This window comes from Pagrus major, chromosome 5 (assembly GCF_040436345.1).
Source record: "Pagrus major chromosome 5, Pma_NU_1.0".
NCBI classification, from domain to species: domain Eukaryota; kingdom Metazoa; phylum Chordata; class Actinopteri; order Spariformes; family Sparidae; genus Pagrus; species Pagrus major.
Window position 1 is genome coordinate 22,314,286 of NC_133219.1, and position 24,356 is coordinate 22,338,641.

Here is a 24,356-nt window from a genome sequence, read left to right on the forward strand (position 1 = left end):
CACAATGTCGTCAGTACACTCAGCCTGTAACAGAGGTGTGATAGCATCAGCATGAAGTTAGCAGCCTCCCAAATGCCCCGATTGTCTCATCAACTTTTAGCAGAGCCCCACCCGAGCTACTCCCAGGCTTGTACAGGGCCTGGAGGCTGATAAACACTCAGACGCACTTATGCACACATTCTTCAACACAAAAAGTTGCTAAGCGCTCCTGCAAACAATCACCTGTTGATTGGATTACAGGAGGCATCTAGAGTTTGGAAATCTGATGTCGCTGTGCACGAGGGGATGGAATGACAGTCGAGCATGTGTGTTTGTATGTGTCTGTATGTGTGTGTTTCAGTATCAGACAAAGACAGAAGACAGGAAGCGGCAAAGAAAGACAGAACGTGACAGAAGGAGACAGGTTGTGTTCACTGAAACTGACTGAAACCTCTAAGCGAGACAATGTAACACCAGACACACACACACAGTACTCAAGCTGGTGAGTCATGGCAGTATAAACTAAGCTGGTCCAGTGACATAGTTGCTGAGAATGCTGTTTGACACGGGGTCCCTTTCTGTCTCCCCCCTCCCTCCCTCAGTCCGTCTGTGTGTCTGCCTGCCTGCCTGCCTGCCTGCCTGCCTGTCTGTCTGTCTCTCTGTCTGCCTTTCATGTGGCCATTTTAGGAGACGTTGAGTCACCCGAGTGCTGCTGACAATATGACAGGAGCAACATTAGTACACTTGACAGCAGGAGAACTTGTGACACTCACCCTCTCAGAAAGATGTGGTTTATCTCGCTGTCTCACTCTCTGCCTCTCTCCTTCCTTCCTCTATTTCGTCTGGTGGCTGGATGATGGCTGATTCTGCTGCCTTGTCTCACTGTCCTCCTCTGTGTTTCTATTTCCACCGGGTTAAGCTGCCTTCTCTCTCTCTCCCTCTGTCTGTCTCTCTCTGCGTCGGCTCTCTGGTTTGTTGTCTCTCTGTGCTTCCTTCCTCCTGAAAAAGTGGTGTTGAGAAGACAGTCAAGTTGTTTGGCCTGCCTTTGCTTGTTTTGTCAGGGGGCCTGCTAGCCTGCTCTCTCTCTTTCTCTCTGTATCTTGTTTTCTTCCTGTCTACCTCTCTCCACCCTCACACATGCACAAATCAAAAACCCATCAACAACTTCACCCCCACCCATCTCCCTTTTTCCCTCCCTCTCCTTGTCTCTCTCTCAAGCTCCCCCCCTGCCCTCTTTCTTCCTTTCTCTCATTCGCGCCCCTCCAAAATATCTTGAATACAAAAGCCACTCCCCTTTTCCTCTTGTCCCATTCCTCCTCTTCCTCACCCTCTTCTCTCCTCCTTTCAACCCTTTCTAGCTATCCTACCCTCAACCTCTCTCTTGCGCTCTCTCTGTTTTCTTTCTGTCGGTTTCCTCTCAGCTGATAGAGCAAGGCATGCTTTGCTCACTCAGCAGTGAAGGCATACAGGGGAAGGGGGGTGGTGCTGCTGCAAGCTGATTGGCTAGAGAAAAGGGGGGTCAGCTGTAGTAGCTCAGGTCCTGATTGGTCATGGGAGGGAGTTAAAGGGAGGAGGAGGTGTGGGGAGCCCAAACTCCACCCACCTGCTCCTGCTTGGCCTGTTCTGCAGAAGTTCGACCATGGAGAACTTTCCCCAAACACTGTGTGAGTGGGTGTGTGTGTGTGTTAAATGTGTGTCCTTGACAGCTTTAAGCATGTTGTGTGCACAGTTTTTCACTTGTGTAATCTCTTCCCACAGCTTGCCAGCCACATGTATGTCTGTGTGTGAGTTAGTTAAAGAACATCAGTTAATAAAAGAGTTTATTCCTCAGAGAGTACAGATGCAAACACAGATGCAATCAGCCCTCCCCCTTCCTTTGCTGTCGTCCCTCTCACACTCACAAAGGCGCTGTGTGTGTGTGTGTGTGTGTGTGTAGTATGAACTGTACACAGCGACATATAGCCGACACAAGCTCACGAAGGCAGAGGGCTTATCTGCTGCTGGAGTGTAGATGTAAGTGAAAAAGTTTATCAGCTGAGTACCAGGAGCTGCCCTCAGCTGTGTGCATGTGTGTGCGTGTGTTTTGCCATCTGTGAGCTAATAAGGAACAGCATGTTGACTAGGCAGGAACCATTTCGAACAGAGTGGTGTGGTTAAAGTATGCACACTGTGAGCAAGTGCATCACACACTAGCGTTTATGCACTCTCACCTCTCTCACACACGCACGCACGCACGCACGCACGCACACACACACACACACACACACACACACACACACACACACACACACACACACACACACACACACACACACACACACACACACACACACACACACACACACACACACACACACACAGCGGGTGGAGAGTATACAAGTTGAAAGCACTCTAAAAACATATTTGAAGCTGTCAAGAACACATATTTAGCGCACGACAGACAAACACACTGACCACGTTACACTTGATCCTTTTTTAAGAAAGCAGGGTTGTCTTGTTATCAGATGCATGCAGGTTGAGACATGCGAGACAAACCTATTGATAGTTCTCTGTCTCTCTCCTCGTCTACATTATCTCCACAGTTTCCATCTGTATGTTTCAACCCGTGTCCGTTTCAAAATCAAGGTGGACATTTTTACACCTGCTAGTTGCTGCTGCTGCTTTGATATGCTATCTCTGTTAGATGAAAGTATAATAGGCGTCGTATGTTGTATGGTTTGTAAAGCTCTCCAAGTTCATTGCATGATTAAGGTTTTTTTAAATGAAAATGACTAATAGTAAAGTTATTGTAATACTCATGACCAATTACCTCGCTATGTCACAATCACGTTTCTCGTGATAACAAGAAATGTATCCACCTGAAAAACACATTTTTTCTCAACTGCATTTAAAATTATAGTAACATATTTATAGGGAGGATGTGGTTACCCACAGCCACCAGACGAAATGCTGGTAAATACTCCAAATTTGAACTCTACCAGCCTAAACATTTAATTTATTACAAATTAGTTTTTTATGCAATATGACGCACATCCTTTTATGTGAGACTGCACTTTATTATCACTCATTGCACTTTATCTAACGAGCAAAACTAGAACGTTATCACCAGTTTTGTGTTACACTGTTTGATAATAATGTATTTTACTGCCTTTTGAGCCTGTTTTTGTTCGCCTGTACAATGAATATTGTTGTTCTACTTTGAACCTATTGCTTTTAAGCAGTCACTGCCATTGATGGACAAATAGGTCCAAGTTTAACTTCCAGTTGCTTGTTTTATATAGTGATCAGTCCAAAACCCTAAAGTATTCAATTTACTGTATTATAAAGACAAATAAAAACATCAAATACTAACATTAAGGAGAGTTTTTGTTTGAAAATTGCATCAAATTATCAAAACACTGTAGTTACTAATTAATTTTCTGCTAATTGACACATTGATTAATTGTCTGAGCTATACATGTATATACTCATAGATGAATGCAGTGTGTATAAATATGTGTGGAAGTATGTCACAGTTGTTTTGGTGCGTGTGAGTGGTAAAAGTAAGCAGAGATGAGGTTTGAAAAACAAGACAGGGCTTCTGCTACATACCTCCAAATATAGAGATGTGGGGATATGGAAGAGAGGGGAGGGAGGAGGTAGAAGACTGACAGCAAGATGGACCGAGGAAGATAAACTGACAGACAGATACACATCCAGACTGCAACCAGGCAGTTTCCTGTCATTAAACAGGCTCAGCTGCTGCTTTCAACAGCAAAGCCTGTAAAAACTGTATTAATGTGGACTTTCTGCTCACAAGCAGCAACGTTACTTAGGATCTCGTGTTTCAGAGCTAACAAACACACACATTCACACACTTCTGTCCCTTTAAGAGCCCATGTTGCCTTCCATATTTGGCAATAGAGGGTGTGTCTTCACTGAGAAGACCCTCCTCCACTCAAGGGCACTCTGAGTGCAGCTGAGGAGAAAGAAGCATTGAAAACACACTAACATTCCATCAAACACACATACTGATGCAATCCTGACTTTAAAGCATGGCAGTTTTGTTTGGATGTCTATATGACGAAGGTGGGGTTGGACTTTCAGCCACGGCGGCTACAAAGACTGCCTTTACGCACACAGATACACGCACACCTTGTTTTTGTAGGCCTCTCAAAGTGACACCAGCTGTGTGATTTACCCATCAGCACCCAACAGTCACAGGATTCAAAACATAAAGAGCTTCGATTTGACTACCAGCCCCATACCTCAGTGAGGAAAATCGGTTAGTCACAGTTTTAAATGACCAGTGTTAAATATCAAAAACAAGGTCCAGTTCACCCTCCTCTATGAGGAGGGAGAGAACAAAAGGAGGAGAGGAAGAGGGGAGGTGGAGGAAGGGTGGGAAAGGAAAGTCTACACACACTTGTGTCTGTGTGTGTGAAGGGAGGGGGTGTCCGTGTAATACTGAACATGTTTAAAGAGGTATGGGCCCATGCTTGTGTTGGTTTCTTTTGGCATGTACCAGAGTGTGTTAGTAGGACGAACATGGAGATGAATGTACAGTATGTGGATCTCTCTGACACATGTGTGATGAGAGCATGGACATCAAGACAGCTCCAGTGTGCAGAAGAAAATTATTTATCCTTGAAAATATTTACAAGGAAATAACAAGCAGCAATGTGTCGACTTGCTGATTCTGATTCATTGATTTTTTTCTGATGCAACGTGTTTGGTTTTAATGTAACATTTCTGTGAAGAAGTGCGCGGTAATAGGGTGGAAATATTGTAGGAAGGCTGAAGTTTACAGTAACAACCATCAGCATTTCAAATTAACTTTGACCTGTCAGGCATATTTTAAGTCGTATGTAGGTCTTAAATATAACACGCTTCCCATTTCAGAGCTACACCACTGACAAGAATAAAGTTAAAAGTGCTAATTTAAAACTGGATTTCCCACTTCTACAGCACATGGTTTTTGTCTTAGTCCTCATTTTCTATTTTCAGCAGCCTCACTTATTACGTGTCGCCACATGGCAATAACATTAACTGCTTTCTATCTTCAACATTTCAGCCCTAATTCTCAGCCAGGCCAGAGTGTCTTGTAAATCCCACTTTCTTTCTCAGGATTTTACAATAGAACAAGACCTCTGAATAAGATGCTCAACTGCCAGTTTGACTGCTATAACCCCACCCCCAAACAATCCCACAACCAAAACTAATCAGATAACAAGTTCCTACAGGTTGTTTCCCAACCAAGAGTGGTTTCTTCATATTTACATATCTAAAGCACTGTAACAATCCGGTGAGACTAACTCTCTGGAAGGGCATGTTTGACCAGCTGTGTGTTGACAAATGGGATCGCAAGCATTGGGAGGTATAAGCATTTAACTGTGTGTGCAAATGTGTGTGTACTTTGCCCTCTTTGTCATTTAAGCAAATTAGCTAGATATATTTGACAAATAAAACCTTGATTGTTATTGCTTTATTTGAATTCTATATGTCTATGCTCAATTTACTATCTAGTGGCTATAAGTGTCAGTTGATATAATTGTGACTCTCAATATGATCAAGAGGATTACATTTAGGATTGGGGTTAGGTGTAAACTGGGCATATGGAGTAAATAGACTTTGCTGAACACAGACTTTGTGTTAATCCATTTTAAAAGCCACACTGTCCAAATAAAGCATTCCGGAAATAGCTTCTGCTTGTTTTTCCATTACCAGATATGTCTCTCCATCCATTTCATTTTGGCAATCACTCCCACCATTCATTTAATGATGCAATATGCAGCAGCACTGTAAGTGTGCAAACTTTTCTTTTGTGTATCCTGTTGTAATCAGCTGTTGTAAAGTTTGGTGTAATAAATCAAAGATGGGAATAACAAGGATGAAATGGAAAAATAGAGTAATGGGTGATATGAACAGGGAGAACAGAGAGAGACAGGGTGTAATGGGAAGAACTGCAGAGATGGGGAGGAGTGTGGCACCCTGTCTTGGTGACAGGTCGGGCCAGCTCAGAGGATGGAATGTTCCAGAGAAATATGCTGCCTATTCATGGAGGACAGGAAATAAAGCTCTCTCTCTCTCTCTACCTCTCCTCCCTTCCCTCTCAGTCTTCACTCCTTCACCTTGAATTCAGCTGCCTGTCTTTTTACCTCACTCTCTCTCTCTCTCTCTCTCTCTCTCTCTCTCTCTCTCTCGGCATTTTTTTCCCTGTCCATCTTCCTTCAGTTTAAATTAATTCCTCTTCTCTCTTTCTCTTTCATGCTTGGGGTACTCGCACAGCATGGTGGTGTTGCACCACTCAAGACTGGTAGTATAGTTCAGCCTGCCATCTGGGCAGTGTAATGAAAAGAAGAAAAAAAACCCTTTCTTTCCTGTGTACCTCCCTAATGCCTAACCAGGGCATACTGTCACTATCTAACCAGCCAACCTGGCTAATGATTGGTGGATGGTGGAGAAGATTATGATGGCAGTTTATAGCCACATTTGTAGGCAGATAAGGCGGAACATGAGGGAACGAAGCACAACTTTACAATGACCCTAAGGACAAGTGTTAAACTAAAACACCAGTGAAGCTCGCACACATGCGTGTTCATGAACAAATGCATATATAGAGAGCAGCTCATCCATTTGAGTATGTGGGGTGGGGGGTGACGGGCATTACAGGGTGAAGGGCAGAGAGAGGTCTGGCTAGGGTTAATCCTGAGATCAGTCCAACACAAACACACACACACTTGTAGTCGTTAAGCAGCAGTTAATAATGAGAAGCTTTGGTACCACAAGAGTTGCTACGCTGTGTTTGAATTGCACACACTATATTTGCAGCAAATAATGTGAATCAGAGTCCAAATAGGTAATTAGACAAAACACAGAGAACCTCAAGAGGTTGGACACAAGTCTAATGTTTTCTGTCATTTCTTGGCATGGAAGCTGCTAGTATATCAAATTAGGCTACATGCAAAAACATCTTAGTTTAATGCTTTTAAATGTTGCCCATAAAATAACATTCTATAGGCTATAACTAACTCATCTTTGTCATCTAAAATGAACCAAAATGCACAACAAGGGGCCATGGAGAACCTGGGAAAAGACTGTGCCATAGCTACTGTGCTACAGGCACGCTAGCAGCTCAGTGAGGCTAAATACTATCTTCAACATGCTAATTGAGCTGGGTAAGTTCAGAAAATGACATCACTTTAATGGAAGAGACAGCACTGATGCCATATCACTAGATAAAGTTATCCACAATCTAAGAATATAAAGTCTCATATCATTCTACATACTATATATTATACATGTAATATCAATTTAATACCCAGCCAACATGCTACTGTTTTGCATATATAATGTTTTCTATTCCCCAGCTTAGTTTAGCTTATCATTATTAAGTACAGCTTAATAGTAAGTGCAGTTGAGGCTGATGGGGGCGTGATTACATTTGCAGGTATTTGGTTTTAAACCAAAGTATTGGGCAAATGAATATGTTGACCCAATGATTGTATTATGGGATCACCAAAGCATTTTTTACTATTCTGAGGGGCACTTAATTTTGGTGCCAAATTTCATGAAAATCCATCCAATAGTTGATGAGACATTTCACTCTAAACCACAAATAAGAATCGCTTTGGGTGCTACGAGAAAAATCAACTATAGAATATGCACACCCACACACATGTACAGCCCTGTTCTCCTTAAAGGTGCTTCTGTACACAACAACTATCAAGCTCTTTTGGAGGACTTGCAATGTTTTACTGAATTCAGGCGTGCAGGAAATACACACTTGTGTCCTTATATTTTCAGGAAAACATGACTGGGTGTCAATTGATTGAACATCCTTCCAGTTCAGGTTTACACACTTCAAACAAATATGCAGGAAGCACCTTCTTGACATTTTGGATCACTACCTGAAGGTCATTATTGTGTTTTTTCTTTATCCAAACTTACAAATCCAGTATTTAAAATAATATTATTAATGAAATTCAAATAGTGGGTATCACAGTTCTCCAAAGGGAAACGTCTTTTCATCCTGTATAAAGGTCAACTTGAGTGACAAATGATGCATGCAAAGGCCCAGGCCTGACATACATGCTCCACAAGATAGAGAGATGGGACTGAGAGTAGCACAGAGAGATGGAGGGCTTTGATGCAACACGGGAGGATCGAGACAAATGACAACGTACGAGAGAGTAATGGACACAGGGAACAAGACAAGGACGAAAGGGAGAGGGGCAGAGAGTGAACAGGTCTTAGCTTGATAAGCTCTGTGTTGACCTATATAATGCATAGAGATACATCTGCCTTCCAACATCTACTCATTGATTCTGGGCTCTGTATGAAAGCCATATCAACAGCCTAAATGGCTCACAGGCGACATGCACAGAATTATATTTAGCCTGCATATGTGAATGCTAAATCATTCATTGTGATCAAGCATGAAACCCTCTTATGGAGCTCTGAGCACTGGATTTTGGGCATCTCAACACCCAAGAGGTTGTTGTTTATCCATATGTGAATTGAATTATGAATATAAAATGCCCATAGCTTGTGTCCAAAATACACATATTGCACATTTTAAACAACACATATTAAACTTGTTTTTCTCCAGAGTGGTTTGTGCAAATAAAATCAAAACAACAAAGACTATCAATCAAGCATTGATGTAGCAAACAATAGCCACGTTCAACGGTGGTTTCTGAACGGAGCTGTTGTAAACTGTCTTGGTGCAATCTACCCACAATATAATCTTCCACTATCCACCTAGATATTTTAGTTCCATATTTATGGATTAGCATTGTCACTGTGGCACTGTCCCCAACTAAGACTGCAAGGAATTATTATTTTTTAGAGCTCAACTGATACCAGATTTTTGGGGCGATGACAATACCAAAATTAGGCAGTAAAAAACATCGGTATGTCAGCCAATATTCTTTATATTGTCTTCATGTGAAGAAAAAATATGAAGAAAAAGATTTCAGATCAGTGCTTATTGGACAGCATATAAGTTGGTCAGACTTTATGATTATTTTTGTCAATTAACCAGTCTTTTGTTTTCAGAATTACTGATTCATTGTTTAGTTTGTCAATTCACAGTAAATGCATTTTTGCTTGATAAATGACTCAAATGAACAGTCATATGTAATGCTAGCCAAAACTCTGACATGCCCATCGTGTACAGAACTGGATATCAGAGCTCTTTGCCTCTCAGGTTGTAATGTCAATCCATGTTGATTTATTCAGCAGGTGGTACTGTAGCCTTCTCTCTCTCTCTCTCTCTCTCTCTCTCTCTCTTGCTCTCTCTTGCTACTAAATATGAAGCTAGCAATCAACCTAAACTAAGATGGAGCACTTGACAGGAGAGAGAATTCAAATGGTGCAATGCTTGCTTCCTGGTGTTAATGAAAGATGAGTGTGAATAAAGGAAGTGGAGGCAGTCGTACCTCTCTTTGGGATTTTTTTGCATTTTGTAGCCAGTTTTTAGCCATTAGCACATAGCGAATTCTCAATATGTATACTTGTGTAGGTATTCTAGTGTTCCTCAAGTTATGAGCTTGTGGTGCTCCATTTCCTTTTTCATTCACGGTTTTCAATCCTACCACCTAACTCCACAATCTAGAAAGCACTATCCACCCTTTGCAAGGTCAGTCAGAAGCAGCACACTGAAATTACATTTAATACCTGCTTAATTTGCCTGATTAAACATGGTGCAGCATCATTTTGGGTTGTTTGAGCCACTAGACTTAGAAGTAATACACTGAAATCTAAACCTCCAAAGGTATCAAATAAAAAAAAAATACTGCGTAGGTGACTAGCTCATTATTTTGAATCTTCTTTCAATTATTGCATTGCTTTGTTGGGCCTAATTGTCAATTCACTTAAAACCTCTTTGCCTTTGAATTTTGTTATTCCACGCATTCAGTTCTAATGGCCTTCACTGTCCTATAGGTTAACCTATTAACCACATTTGCTAGAAGACAGTTACAAACACATGGACACTTAAGGTTTTTAAGAGGACTAACTAGTTCTTCTTATCGACAGACTGTTAAGTGGACTGATCTTTATGGTTAGCCTAAAGCTAGGTTTAGTTTGTGTGTGTGCATGTGTCTCTGTGTGTATAAAGATCCAAGGCTACAGAATGAGGGTTTTAGCGTTCAAGTGGTACCAGTCAAAGCTGCACAGGTGCTATTTTAGGAATAAGATGTAAGAAAGAGAGAAAAAAATTGGAAACATTCACCCACACTTTGATTCATATCACAAATTTATCTCCTTATGACCACTCTTTGTAAAAGTGACAGCCATCAAAAAGTCTTCCTTCTGAAGGCTTTCTTTAGTCTTTAGAGTGAAGACATTTGGTCATCATTAAAGGTGAAAATACAAGCAAACACACACACAGTTACTGTTGCCCTCTGACCTGTCCTCTTGTTAACTTTATCTTTCATCTCTACGTGCTTCCGTTCTGTCTCTGGGCTGAAAGAGGTATCTTCTAGCAAACAGCAGCACTCTGATTAGCTCTCTCTTACACTGATTATCAAACCCTAAGAGGGTCGACAGAAGATGTATGAAACAGGGTTGCAACTGATGAAATGTTTATATATTATATTATATTCTTGAATAACTGATTAATTGTTTGATGATGAAATGTTGATCAGTATTTCCTAAAGCTCAGGATAATGTCCTCAAATGTCTTCTTTTCTCAACAACCCAATGACAAAGCAATTAATCGCTGTAGCTCGTGTATGCTGCAGCTCTAGAATGCAAGACTGACCTTTTAATAATTTAGACACTATAATGAAGGCTTTTAAATATTTCCTTCCTCATTTGATACTTTTTTTTTTAATTTAGGGTGCCTGGTTTGAATCTGATTTTTGAAGCACTCTTTTTTCCTGTTTTCCAAAAGCACTGTATACTGCCGTTAATCTTTGTGATAAAAGTTTTAATGTTACATTTTCAACCACAGGGCTTCAACAACAAATGGATCACGTAAAATAACAAAAAAAAAAGATCTTCATTGTGTCCCTTTTTTTTCATTTGGTACAACACATAAGGGGGCATATGAATAGGAAGTGTTTTAGAGGTATTTTTTCATTGGACGATCGTTATGGTTTTAGGGAAACTATGCACATTTTTATTATCTGAACACAAGGGAGACATTGTTCCTGTCACTCTACCAGTCAGCACCGGTTCTTGGTGATGCCTTAAGGTTCTTTATTAAAACCATGTATTCACAGTGACGTACACATGTGCGTACTACTACTTTTGTGTGGACCTTTCCTGCTCTTATCCTTAAATCTAACCCTTAACTACTAAATAGCTCTTAATATAAGAGAGGTAATTTGATCTCATAAGGATGCACGTACATTTTGTGGAGGCACAAACACACTCTCTCTCTCTCTCTCTCTCTCTCACACACACACACACACACACACTAGAGATCAATATAGCCCCAAAGCAGCGTTGAGTACTGGATCTAACCCATATAATCATCTGTAATCTCGGACATCAAATCCTGCAGAGACACATTGGAGGGCTGACAACAAGCCTTCAACAGCTCAACACGTTTAATAGCCGACCCCACTTTCCACACACACACACACACACACACACACACACACACACACACACACACACACACACACACACACACACACACAAAGCGCTGCCAGGTTCAAACGCTAAAAAGGAGCATTGCAGCCATTAACCACACCAGTCAGATGGACGCGAGAGGTACGGAAGGTACTGTATATACTCCATGTTGGGTGCAAAGAGAACCATTTGATGAATAGTGTCCCTTAATTTGGATATCAGAGAACTACATATGAATAAAATGGTGTACAGAAGGCTAGGTAAGAAGAGCCACTTACAGACCATTGCTTGACAGAGGCTGTAATATTGTTAGCGTGGGCCTAATCGATTCAGACAGAATCAGGAGAAACTGGGCTCTTACAGTATCACAAGCCTCAAGTAAGCGTCATGTCGACCATAATGTACTGATCTAATAAAAAGGCTAACTAGGCACTGGTGGCTCTGTATAGAGAAAGCACAAGGTTACTCATGACTCATTGTATTTGGCTGGCTGGTAAGCATAAAGTGATATACAGTATTTCCCTGAGGTTGAATATATTGGGACAGCAGTTATACATTTTGAAGTAAACAAACAGACCAGTCATCATCAGGGTTTTCTGATGTTGTTTCCCTTCCTTGAGTTATTTGATCTCTCCCTCCCTTCCTTTTCTTTTCACGTGAGAGGATTTTCTAAGTTCCTTTGTCTCACCTGAACAGACTGAATTAATGTCTTCTCTTTGATTCTCCCAGTGTGTTTGAGCATTTGGGAACTTAAGTCAAAAAGACATTGTGCATGGGACAAGCCCAGACCCAGGACCCAGGCCTGCTGAACAACATGCACCTCGCCTTCAGGGTTGGTTACAGCAAAGATCTGCATGACGTCACACTCAGCTGAGGACAAAGCCCACTGGTTTTTTCTCCCAGACAGGGAGGTGGGGGGTGGCTGTCAGAGCAACGCAAGGACAAGCGAGAGGGAGAGAGAGAGAGAGAGAGAAATGTCGACTTGCAGATGGATTTTGCTGCAGCAATGTGTGTATGTGTATATGTGTGTTTGTGCAGAAATCTGCCATTTGTGAGACAGCTGGTCGATTACACATGCACGTGTGCTGTATGGCTGATGTATAGTGTGTGTGAGTGCATACATGTGTGCCTAATGTGTATGTCAATGCCATCATGCCCTGCTTGTCAGGACAATGGTAGCTCCTGTTTTGCAGCTGAGCATAAAACATTGTAATAGCTGACTCTAATACTTTATAGATTTCATATATACTGTAAAAATAGTGTCAACATCAATGCTCCCATCCCTGAATGATGCAATGCAACTCCCAAGTGCAATCCAAGGGAACAATACACCCACTGCACTGGTACTATCCTCTCTCCTGTAGGCTTTACAGTGATCATCATCACTCCACCCGCTTGGCTACAGTCATAATCTCACAGATATATACCAGTGCTGCTGCTTGATCCCCCCTCCTTGCACAGCCCATATGTGCACAATGCCAGGAGGGCATGAGTGTGCAGTGATGACAAAATGAAATATTTGCACATGCATTTTGATGGTCACACACACCCAATATGATGAGTAACAGACTGGGATTTCTATCACTTTGTCCCTAACCACTGCAGACTGCACACACACACACACACACATACACACACATAAAGACAGAGTGAAGAAGGCAGACAAAGCAGGGGAACGCCCCCTACACCAAGATACTGTCAGGTCATCAGCTGGCTTAGGCTGGATTCCACTCATTCCTTACTCAGATTCACTGATTAATTAAGAAAATGATGCAACTGATGACCTGCACGTTCAAAGTGGGAACATTTAACTGAAATCATCCAGAAATTAGCAAATAAACCTGAGCATTTGTACAAAGTCAACACAATACATGGCTTTCTTTCATGTTAACACAATGCAGAAGATTAAGAGGTAGCTAGCTAGCAAAAAATGTTGAAGTCTACTCACCTAACAAAAGAAAAAGGTGGACTCGGGAGGAAAACCACAGCCTGGCAGCCTGAACTGACGCGTCCCTGTCGTCTGGGAGTTTGGCCTTTTTATTATCTCTCTGCCTGCTGCGTTGACGGATTCCAGGTAGCTAACGTTATGGGGCGAAAATCGACTTCGAAGCTAAAAAGCCGCTAGCAACGTTAGGTGGAAGTCTCACGGGTAAAATAATCGCACAGTTTCAGTCTCGTCCTCCCACTCTGCTTTGCCACATAGCTCGCTAGTTGGCCTACTACGTCCCTTCCTCTCTCTCTGCCTGTCTTTTTTCTGTGCTCGCAGCTGTTTTCGTTGTTTCAACCTTTGCCTGAAATTCCTCCTCTGTCCCTTTAAGCGACAACGTTTCCGGGGTTCGCGAGTGTATATATAGGGGGCGGGACTTCACGGCCAGCTGAGCGCCTGTCATTTAAGCGATTGGTCGCTTCTATTCCGCTCAACCAATCAACACTCGGGGATTACGCCTTCTTTAAATCATGCAGATTTATTCAAAAATACCGCTCCGTGATTGGACTATGGATTAACTCGAGACACGCCCAGTACACGTGCTTTTTCTCTCCTCCTATTCTTTAGTGTCAAGGGTGGCTGCTGCTCTGGAGCTCCGGCTGTCAATAGATCTGTTATATCTAACAAAAAACCTCCAACAAACAGTCGTCTTACATGAAAGCAAAACTTTATATAGTTACACAGCACTGACATCGTGTGTTTATTTATTTACAGTTTATGACAATCGTTATATTCACAAACAAATAGAAACGAGGTAACCCTCTTCTTCTCTTCCGTTTGTACTGATCAGTCAGAGCCATGTTGTCACAGAGCTAAGAATAGATCAGCTACACGTTGTATCCCCATATTGCCTTGCAGCTGCACTGAGCTCCACGCCCATCTACCCAGAGCACACTGGGGCCTGATTATACTGTGCTGTGGAGAGGAGGCCTGTGCAGATAAAAGAAGGGCCTACTGAAAGCTCTGAGAGTGGAATAAAGGATATCGCATTTACTGCTCTCGGCCATTCACCCACCTCTGTTCTGATGTTGGCAGAGCAACCGCAACATGTTTCACTGCAAAATCACTTCTCTTTTTCTCTAGATCTGTTCGTCTGTAATATATATATTGCAGGCAATAGGAACCAAATCATTACACCCATTACAAAACCAATTAGCAATTGACTTCTTATCATTTTAAGCACCACAAAATTTGGCATCATCAGAGCAGTAAACATGCATGTAATGTGGGTGCAAAAATTCCCCTTTCAGCTGGCAAATAACGTTTTCATCATGGATTGTCTGTTTTGTTTTAATAGACGCCACTTAGATGGTTGGTTGTGTCCGCCCGACCAGTGTCTATGTGTTTGAGATGTCCCATTACCAGAGCATTTCTAATTTGTGACATCACCATATTAAATTTAGCTGCTGGAGACCAGAAGTGTCGCTGATGCTTTTACTGACATACTTCCACCAATTAACTTCCTTCTTTCTACAAAAAATGGTAAGAAAGCCAGTGGACCAACTTTCAGGTTTTGGAGAACACTGAGTCTAAAGTGCCGATCCTGCTGAGAAAAAAAGATATATGATCTAGTTTTTCAACATTTGTAACTCTCACATCTTATTTAAAATGTAATTTGCATTTGCAGCCTTTATTCATCACATGTGTTTTGAAAAGGGAAATGAAAGCTATTCAGCAAGTCCGCTGCAAAAAAGAGACATTTATTGCAGGTCTTGGAAAAACTGAGAAATGCTGCTCTCAAAAACAAAATTCCTGCCACTTATTGGCCACATGCACAAATAGGTATATCAAATCATAAAAATGGATGCTACAGTACAGGTTTTTACCATCTATATCAAACTCTTCTCTTCACGCGTCAGATATCTTTGTTACATTAGTTGAGTGACTGGCGCCCCCTGCTGTTCACTCACCAGAATAGTTTTGTTCTGTTCCGATCTATCAAAGTGCTGTAGACAGACTTACTTTCTAATCACAATCCTGGACTTGCTGGAAGAATGTAGGCAGGAAAGAATTACTTGAATGAGGATTTTCACTGTGATGCCTTTGTTTAAATGGAGAAGGTCAGTGACCAATCAAGTGGCAGAACCAAGCTGATTAAAATCATTGAGCGTGCAGCATGTTGGGATTTCGGTCCTTGTAATGCAATCATTCAAGGTAACTTTCCAACATAAATATATCCAATAGGCACCGCTTAATATTGTTAATATCTTTACTGCAAACTCCCAATTATGTTATAAAGAAGGTTAGGTACAACTTCCTATATACACACTACTGTTGGGCTAGTGAGTGTTTATTCAGCATGGGCATTCAAACCAAGTACAACTTCTCAGAAACATAATAGAAAATCTCATTCACATACTACAAACTATATGCATCCCTTCATTCATGAACTCTCACACACCACATATCATATTCAGATTAAGTGTTGTCAGAATTTGTCAGCTGTTCAGTCGTTTTCGTCTTCTTTGACCCCTCTGCTCCGTGCTCCCTCTTTCTCTTCTGTCTGTTCTTCTGCCCTTCCTCTTGTCTGAACTGGTGCCTGTTAAAAACATAAAAGAGAGGCTGGTGAAGTTAATCTGCTGAGCTGAATATTAAACATTATGTTTCCCTTTGAATGTTTATCCAGGAACAACATATTCCTGTAGATTTTTCTCCCACATACACCACTGGCCACTTTGGCTTTTGCTACCAAAGTGTTTGGTAGCGATAACAACAGACACAGGATATCAAACCTTAAGTTAAGGCCCATATGTGTGTAAAAATGTATGTAACTGTGTGAGAAGACTCTTGGTTCATAACAATTCTGTTAGTCTCAAGTGCAGTATGTAGTGTTGTTATCTCACCTGGACTGCCAGCGTCGGCCACTGTTCCACACTCTACCAAAGGAGGGAAGCCAGTTGGCGTCTGTATGCGAGCTGTGATCAAAGTTGGCCCCAACTCTGTTTGGTGGAAGCTTCCTCAGCTTCTCTTGCTCCTCTGACAAAAGACAATTGAGGCCATTTTAGTTATACTAAAATCTTTGTGAGATTTTGAAAATGATCAGAGACAAATATGTTGATACTATCAAGTGCAATTAATTTCTAAAGGGTTAAGCAGCAGTATAAATTTGTATCTAAATTTGTTATGTTGAATTATAAATCACAGCTCCCTACAAGTCATGTGACAGAAACCAATAAAACATAAATGCTCATGGAAATCGAATATTTCTCTGTGCAAACAAACTGCTCAGCTGACAACAAATTTACACAACAGATTTCTGTGTGTGATTCTTACTGTGTTTAAGGAAGTCTTGGAGTGAAGGGCCGATCTCCGGGTGTGCTGCAGCTCCAGAGGTCCCCTCCAGAGGATCATCCTGGAGCCACGGAGGGACAGCACCTGCGACACACAGAGGCGGCTTACGCTTACTCTTTGTCAATCACATGCTGAGGTGAACTGAGCTCATAAATTTTAGAGACAGTGGGTTACTGCGCAAGCTTTGAAATGCATGGAAAACACAACAGGAAAGTAGTAAATGTTTTATTAGGTTGACGGAAACCAATGTTTGTCGCTCAATATAAATGCAACTGTGCTGTTTTTCAGGACCATGTAGGATGTAATATGATGTTTTGTGAAGAATAATAATCCTCAGCGTGACATGGGTCTAAGAAATATTACTATAAGCACAAAATACATCCAACAGACCTATCTAATCCAAATAAGACTCATCTGAAAAAAAAAGACGGAATTAATTTTAAAGCTAAAATTTCAGAAATGGCTACAATACATATTTACAGTATGATTAATCTTAATAATTACAAAATATAGTTTCCCCACAGCGTTTTATTGAGGAGGTACCTCACCAAACCTCACCTGAAACAGAGAGCAATCTTGCTAATGTAAGATGACATAATTACATTCTCATGAAGTATATTATAAGGTCTTCTATGCCTCGAGGAAAATTAGTTGTGATCAGCATCAGTATCGCACAGGAAAGGCCATGTATGAGGCAATTGTCTAAACTACTGTCTGGTAACAACTGATAATGAAATACATCAGGATCAGAAAAAAAAAAATCACATTGATCATTGATTCTATGTCATTGGGCAAGAGTAGAAATAAATACAAGTTAATAATAATAACGTGTATGTCTTATAAATTTACACATAATAATCGTAACATTTCAACTCAACTACTCAAAAGTAGTGCTTACTCTGAGCCTCCAAATATATACAACTCATTCTTGGCAATATTGCAGATACTCAGCTATAACACAAACTCATATATCACTGTACCTGTATGAACATTTCCACTGTTTGATGAATCCTGTAACAGAGAAACAAGGGATCAAATGATGTAAACACATTTGTGTAATAACACAATTACTTTTCAAACTGGATGACTTTCTTAATGAGCTGTCCATTTACCTGATATCCTATGAAAGTCAGGCCTTGTCCTGCTGCAGCCCGCGGTACTTCGACCATTGAGTCGACAAAGCCGCTCCCAGTCGGCCGGTCTGATCCCTGAGGCGGAAACTGAGAGCTGTTCCCAAGACAATAAGATGAGCCCCAGATCAACAATTTCAATTTTATCTCAAGTGCTATTAATAACCAAATGCAAAGAAGGATAAAATGACAATGATGGACACAGTGTTACCTGACAGCATCCTCTGCAAACACGTCTGTGCCGTTGGGTCCATTGAACAACTCCGGCTCTGTGTCACGCTGATATTGATTCAGGAAAAGCCAACAGGGTTTCACAGAGGAAATCTGAGCACTTATCATGCGTCATCTCGACTTTTATCACCCACACTAGTTTGCCCCAAATGTTGACACAAACCCCTCTCTATTCAGGGTTTTTTTTCCCTTTCCAACTTTATTACAATTCTCAGTTTGGATCAACATTTTTTGTTAAATTTTTACTTTAAAATTATTTTAAAAAAACAAACAAACCTTGTCCTTCAATTATTTACCTACTTTGGCAGTTACAATGGAGACAACAACAGAAAACAACAGTCAAGGCCAAAGTGATGGATACTGCCACTGCATCCCTGGAAAACAAACCTCTAAAAGAGACTGAAGAACCTCTTGCCGATGCCTCTCATGGGCCCGGATGACTTCAGCTTGCTGCAGCCATGCAAGGAAACCAAGAAAAAAACAAAAATACCAAACAGATTAAGTCTGGTTAAAATAACACTCCCTAGGACACTATGTCGGTCTGTCCACCACTGGTTATGACATATGAAATATTTCAACAACTATTGGATGGACTGCCTTGAAGTTTTGCAAAAAAATCATAATTTGCATTTAGCTCCAAACACTAGTGTGCTTGCTTAAGTACAAGTCTAGTTAAGTTGTCAATCAAAGTTAAGGTGAAATTTGGCTGTTGTATTACCTGTTTTATGAATTCATCTTCCTTCTCCACAAATGATTCCAAAGCGTTTGCCACCTCAGCTTTAAACCTAAACAAAAAACAAACAAAACGTGAAGAATCTTTTTTCTTCCAATCTTTCCAAACAAACTTTATTCATATAGACTTTTGGTTCAGCGGGACTACCTTTCACTCTCCTCTTCTGCGATAATGACCTTGTCTCTAAACTTGGGGTCGGCCTTATTGTCCCACCAGAATTTGTGAGTATTCCTCCTGTGCTCTGGGCTGAAAGCAGATATATTTTAAAAGTCAAAACAAAACTTCTTTTTCACAAAAATTAATGAGGAAAAAAGCAGGAATATGAGAATTCCATCAAGCCCACAGACATTTGACAAATGTGTAGGGCAGCTTGCATCTTAATTGAGGTATAAGCCAAAATAAGCTAGTCAGGATGACAAAAACAATATTCTGAAGTTTTCTTCTACAAGACTATTTAATGTATTCAATTTATTTTTCATCAGCCTAACAAAGCACTGATGATTGCTCATGCAAATATTACTAAAAAGATTGATTATATACTTTTCTGGGATACATGTCCATGGGATACAGATATCGGTGAAAATAAAACCAGGTCAATAAAAGTTACTTAAATAAAACTTACGTAGCCATGTGTTCTATCAGGCCTCCGTACAGCACAGTCATGTTGCCGTCTGTAACATTTCTTTCAACTTCAAGCCCACAGCAGTAGCACCAGAATGTCTGTTTGTGCTGGGTGCAATCAAACTTTTCTACTTGGGGTTTTTTAAGTGTTCGGCGAGCTTCCTTCACCTAGAAGACAGAGGATGAAACAAAGACAGGAAACATAAAAAGTTACACCAACTAAAACTGATACAGTCTAATATAACAGCCCTGCAGTCATTCCTCCATTGTTGAATGTTAAAATGTTTGGGGGATGTAATTTGAGGTGTTGTTGAATAATATTGAGTTTTTTTGGGAGTTTTCCACTGAATTAATAAAGTGAAATAAAGTGGCAATTCAGTCTCCTCTAGTTAGCAGCAATGGTCATACACGTAAACTAGATAAGATTACATGTTGCCCAACACAGGTAAGTGGAAGGAAAACCAGGGGCTGATGAATGATAAAGTACACACAACTAAATGAGGAATTCGGAAAAATTGGCGATGGCAAAGCCATGTACAATACTGTATATATAAACTATGCAAACATTTGTGCAGAATAGATAATGTGATGATCTCCCATCCTTGAATACTTATTGAGGTAGTAACTTGTTAGGTCTTATTTATGTAAAGAAGCAATGGTGAAGTACAAGATATTCTGAAAAATATACAGGTATAAGAATTAATAAAGTGTGTGTGATGTGCAAAAACTATACTGTAATAATAAATTATACCTTACAGAGATAAATAACTACATGTGTCATAATAATGTGCTGTAATAAGATATGTTACTACATCATCTACTACTACTCCAGTTATAGCACAATAAGTAGCCCAGACGAAAACAGCATAAACTTGAACAAACGAAGAATGATTTTGATTTTACTCCTCTACAAATTACTGTTGTTAACATAATGCCACTTTTTTATTAGATTGATTATAAATTGAATGTTCATGACGCACCTCCTAGTGGCCATCTGTAGATGATCAATCAATCAATCAGTCCAGAAATACATATTAACATGTTTTAGTGGATTTCAAAAAAGTTATGGTATCAAGCAGCAAAAGATATTAAACATAAAACCAGTGTCATTCAACAGGTGACACTGAAAATGTTGTCTGTGACGATGATCTGCAGCTAAAATCAGCATCACGGCCAACTCTGTACGCTACTAGGCTCAGCTAAGTGGACGAAAATATAATGACAAAATACTCTTGAGTCGATATTAACCTACTTACCTTTTCTAAGAATTTGAGAAGAACCACTCTGAGTCTGCTTTGGTGATTTTTTCCGAAGATGTGTCCCTTCCCAGTGAATGTTGTTTGCCTACATATCGCACAGTAATATGCACCCATTTAGACTAGGTGTGAGAACCAGAACTAAGCTGACGCGGGACTTGAGCTAAAAAACAAACATTTCGAGTTGCTTTTTGGGTATTCTCCCCCTAATGTATCTAAATTTTATCGGACGGAGCGTAAATCAACATAAGCTAGCGCTAGTAACTAGCTACCGGAAGTAGTACCGTCTCGATATCTGTCGCCCCGGAAACAGACAGCAGCAGCAACCAGTCGCGTTCCCCCACGTGGATGAATTGAGTTAAGATGACAGAGGATGGACTATATGTAACACTGTCATTTTAATTAAACAACAATGCCTGCGGTTAAGCATTTGAGTTTTTAATAAAATGTCATCAGTTGAAAGCGGAACAAATAAAAGCTCCACCACTTCCACTGTCGGAACTTATCAGCGTGACACCCAATCGGAAGTAAACAACACAAACGATAGGGGCGCGTGAATTGCATGAATGTATCGAAGTAACTGGAAGATGGTATTATTGTCTCGGCTCAGATAATAATTGAATTTGTAATAAAAACAACAATGTCTTCAGTTGAGTGTTTGAGAGACTTTGTTAGCGAGCGACTAACTGCTGCTGCTGAAGAAATATTCGGAGTTTTTAGTAAAACTATTGTCGAGTACGAGGAGGAGATCGCTCGTCAGTGCAGACTGCTGGGTATCGTTTGGAAACCTAATATAAAGTCACACAGGATAGGTAAATAAATCTTAATGATATTTAAAAATGTCTACAGACACTACTTAAATGATAACGTGTTGTGTTGCGCAGGTGTAATGCTCACTAACATCAGTGCGTTAGCATGCACACATTTGCTAATTAGTTTTTAATTACGTAGACCTGATACTTTATGCTTTGGTGCCTGTGTCACACATCTGCTTATTTTGCTCCCCCAGAGCTCCCACAGCAGCATGTCTGTAAAGAGGAGGAGGTTCTCTCTGACCAGCAGCTCTGTGACCAGGAGAGGAACTCCAGTCTGGACCAAGAGGACTCAGAGCCTCCACAGATTAAAGAGGAACAGGAGGAACTCTGCATCGGTCAGGAGGGAGAGCAGCTTGTTGTGAAGCAGGAGGATGATACCATTATGTTGATTCCTGCTTATGAGGAAAGTGACCACAGTGAATCTGAATCAAATAGTGACCACCAGCTCCTTTCTCATAACTCCCTTATAGCTGAGAGTGGAGACCAGAAAGGAGGCGTGTATGGAGACTCTGGATCAAGTACAAATGCAGAGACAACACCACAGAATGAACATCAAGAAAGCACAAGTCACAGTAACAATGAATATAACTCTACCATTCACAGTAATACTCACACAGGTAAAGTGTCTTACAAATGTGGCACTTGTGAAAAGACCTTTCGGTATAAGTCAAAATTGCAGCGACACCTAATTGTCCACACAGGTGAGAAGCCGTACCTTTGCACTACCTGTGGGAAACGATTCTGTGACAATCCAGCATTGAAAAAGCACATGAGAATCCACACTGGTGAGAAACCATTCATGGAGGGAGAGCAGCTTGTAGTGAAGCTGAAGCCTGATACCTTTATGTTGACTCCTACTTATGAGGAAAGTGACCACAATGAAGATCACACTATGTATTTTGAAGATGATTTAAGTCAGAGTGCAACTGAGAAGGAGACTATCGTCAACATATCCGTCAAAAGCTCTGTGCTACCAGAATCAAACGCTGGCAATCACCTCCTCTCCCACAACTCACACGAGGGTGAGAGCCAAGATCACAAAGGGGGCGAGCATAGAGACTCAGCATCGACTAGAAATGCAGACACAAAACTAAAGAAAAGACTGAGGATGAATGTGTGTAGGAGCCAGCTAAATACTTGTGCAGATACAAAGTTTCTCATATGTGACTATTGTGGGAAAGACTGTGAGAACAAGTCCAAATTGGTTAGACACATTATATCTCACACAGGTGAGAAGCCATGTTTTTGCAACACCTGTGGAAGGGGTTTTAGGGACATGTGGACATTAAGGAGGCATACAATGGTTCACACAAGTGCAAGGCCATTTCCATGCAAACTATGTGGGAGAAACTTCAGACTTAAGAAGCACTTAGAAGACCACCTGGCAATTCACGCAGGTAAAAGGCCATTTAAATGCGAGATATGTGGGAAAAGATACTCTCGGATGACAATCATGAAAAGGCATTTAAGTATTCATACCAGTGAGAAGCGTACTTGCCAAACATTGGAGAGCTCTGTGATGACTTGACAGTCTGCATGAGAAGTCATACCTGCAAAGCTACATCTGTGGGAGAAAAATTAAGTTGTAGTGTTTCATGGACAAAAGATGGCCAAACCCACAGAAGTGAAGGGATAGATGATTCTTCAAATGATATACCTTGAAGCTTGCTGGACAAGTATTTCATTAACTAAGATGAATACACTTATGCAATAGCTACATCTCTGTAATTTGAGAGAAATGAAAAAAAATCCCTGGAACTTAATTTAGACCCTGCTTCCTGCGGTGGATACACACTGAGGTCCTCCACAGGTTCCTTGTCCCCAGAGAAAAGTTTTGTGTTGGAAATGCGTCTCCAGAGATGCAGAGTCAGAACTAAAAACAAGATGTCACACTAACAAATACACAACCGGAACATGTTAAAGATTCACTGTGAAAGTTAAAACAGTTTAAAATGAGATACTGGGAAAGGTTAAGTGTAGCTCCAGATTGCATCTACACATGGGAATCCACACACGTGAGAAGTTGTACTTATGAAACACCTGTAGGAAAAGATTTTGTCAGTTGTCAGACTTAAAAAATGTCATGTATTTATTTGAACACTGCAGTTTTACAGCATGAGGTCCCAATAGACAAATACTGAATTCACACTGAAATCCTGTGTTGGAAAGTAGTTGACTATATGTTATTAAACGGTAAGTTGAACTACATTTTGCATTGACATTGTATTAAAAAAAAAACATTCCTATCACTTTCCCATGAATAGTGGGCTATTATTATTACTATTATTATTTTTTGGTTTATGTATGTATGTATTACCTGTGAAAAAGTTGGCACTTTTTGCAATAAACTCAGTTAAATGGCATTTTTTACTGGCATGTGTTTTTTTGGTACATTCTGGTAAAATTTTGTATCACATGTCAACTCTCAATTTTTCACAAAATAGTTTGAATTACTATTTATAGGTGGCTGTAGTTAAAAGTGCATGGTGTAGTTTTGGAGAAAAAACTTTAATCAGATGAGAAAGATCTTCATTGACTGATTTTTTTTTTTATGCCTAAACAAACTGAATAAACAAACTCTTCATTTTCATGAATGAATGAACTAAATAAACAAACTAACCATCAAGGGCACCAATTAATAATTTCATACCGTTTTGATTATATTTGGCGGACCCTGCCACCTTTCTAGCTTCATGGGGAACTTATTTTCCTCTGAGAACAGCTTGTTTATTCAGTTATGGAAAAAAA

The 24,356-nt window shown here is 40.5% G+C and overlaps 3 protein-coding genes across 5 annotated transcripts in view; 1 reads left to right on the forward strand and 2 right to left on the reverse strand.

Annotated features, from left to right (window-relative positions):
- The window catches only part of atosb (atos homolog b), a 30,083-nt gene extending 16,237 nt beyond the window's left edge, over nt 1–13,846 (reverse strand). Inside the window, exons 1-2 of one of the 3 annotated variants that reach the window (XM_073466626.1) lie at nt 13,493–13,846; nt 753–978 (exon numbers count right to left, since the gene is read on the reverse strand). The gene's annotated coding sequence lies outside the window, so the exon portion shown is untranslated. Of the gene's footprint in view, nt 1–752; nt 1,094–13,492 lie in introns of those variants that run through there. The other 2 variants (XM_073466628.1, XM_073466627.1) reach the window with 2 other exon arrangements.
- A 1,945-nt stretch (nt 13,847–15,791) lies between these two features.
- On the reverse strand, nt 15,792–21,075 carry cenatac (centrosomal AT-AC splicing factor). The gene is made up of 11 exons (XM_073465531.1): nt 20,794–21,075; nt 19,539–19,705; nt 19,064–19,162; nt 18,902–18,968; nt 18,571–18,633; nt 18,164–18,231; nt 17,935–18,049; nt 17,803–17,833; nt 16,805–16,906; nt 16,375–16,507; nt 15,792–16,070 (listed from the first exon to the last, which is right to left on the reverse strand). The coding sequence occupies exons 1-11, from the start codon at nt 20,908–20,910 to the stop codon at nt 15,950–15,952; spliced, it is 1,083 nt and encodes a 360-aa protein (XP_073321632.1). The 5' UTR covers nt 20,911–21,075; the 3' UTR covers nt 15,792–15,949.
- A 201-nt stretch (nt 21,076–21,276) lies between these two features.
- LOC140995523 (uncharacterized) lies at nt 21,277–23,231 on the forward strand. The gene is made up of 2 exons (XM_073465528.1): nt 21,277–21,605; nt 21,803–23,231. The coding sequence occupies exons 1-2, from the start codon at nt 21,434–21,436 to the stop codon at nt 23,134–23,136; spliced, it is 1,506 nt and encodes a 501-aa protein (XP_073321629.1). The 5' UTR covers nt 21,277–21,433; the 3' UTR covers nt 23,137–23,231.
- The last annotated feature ends 1,125 nt before the right edge of the window (nt 23,232–24,356 follow it).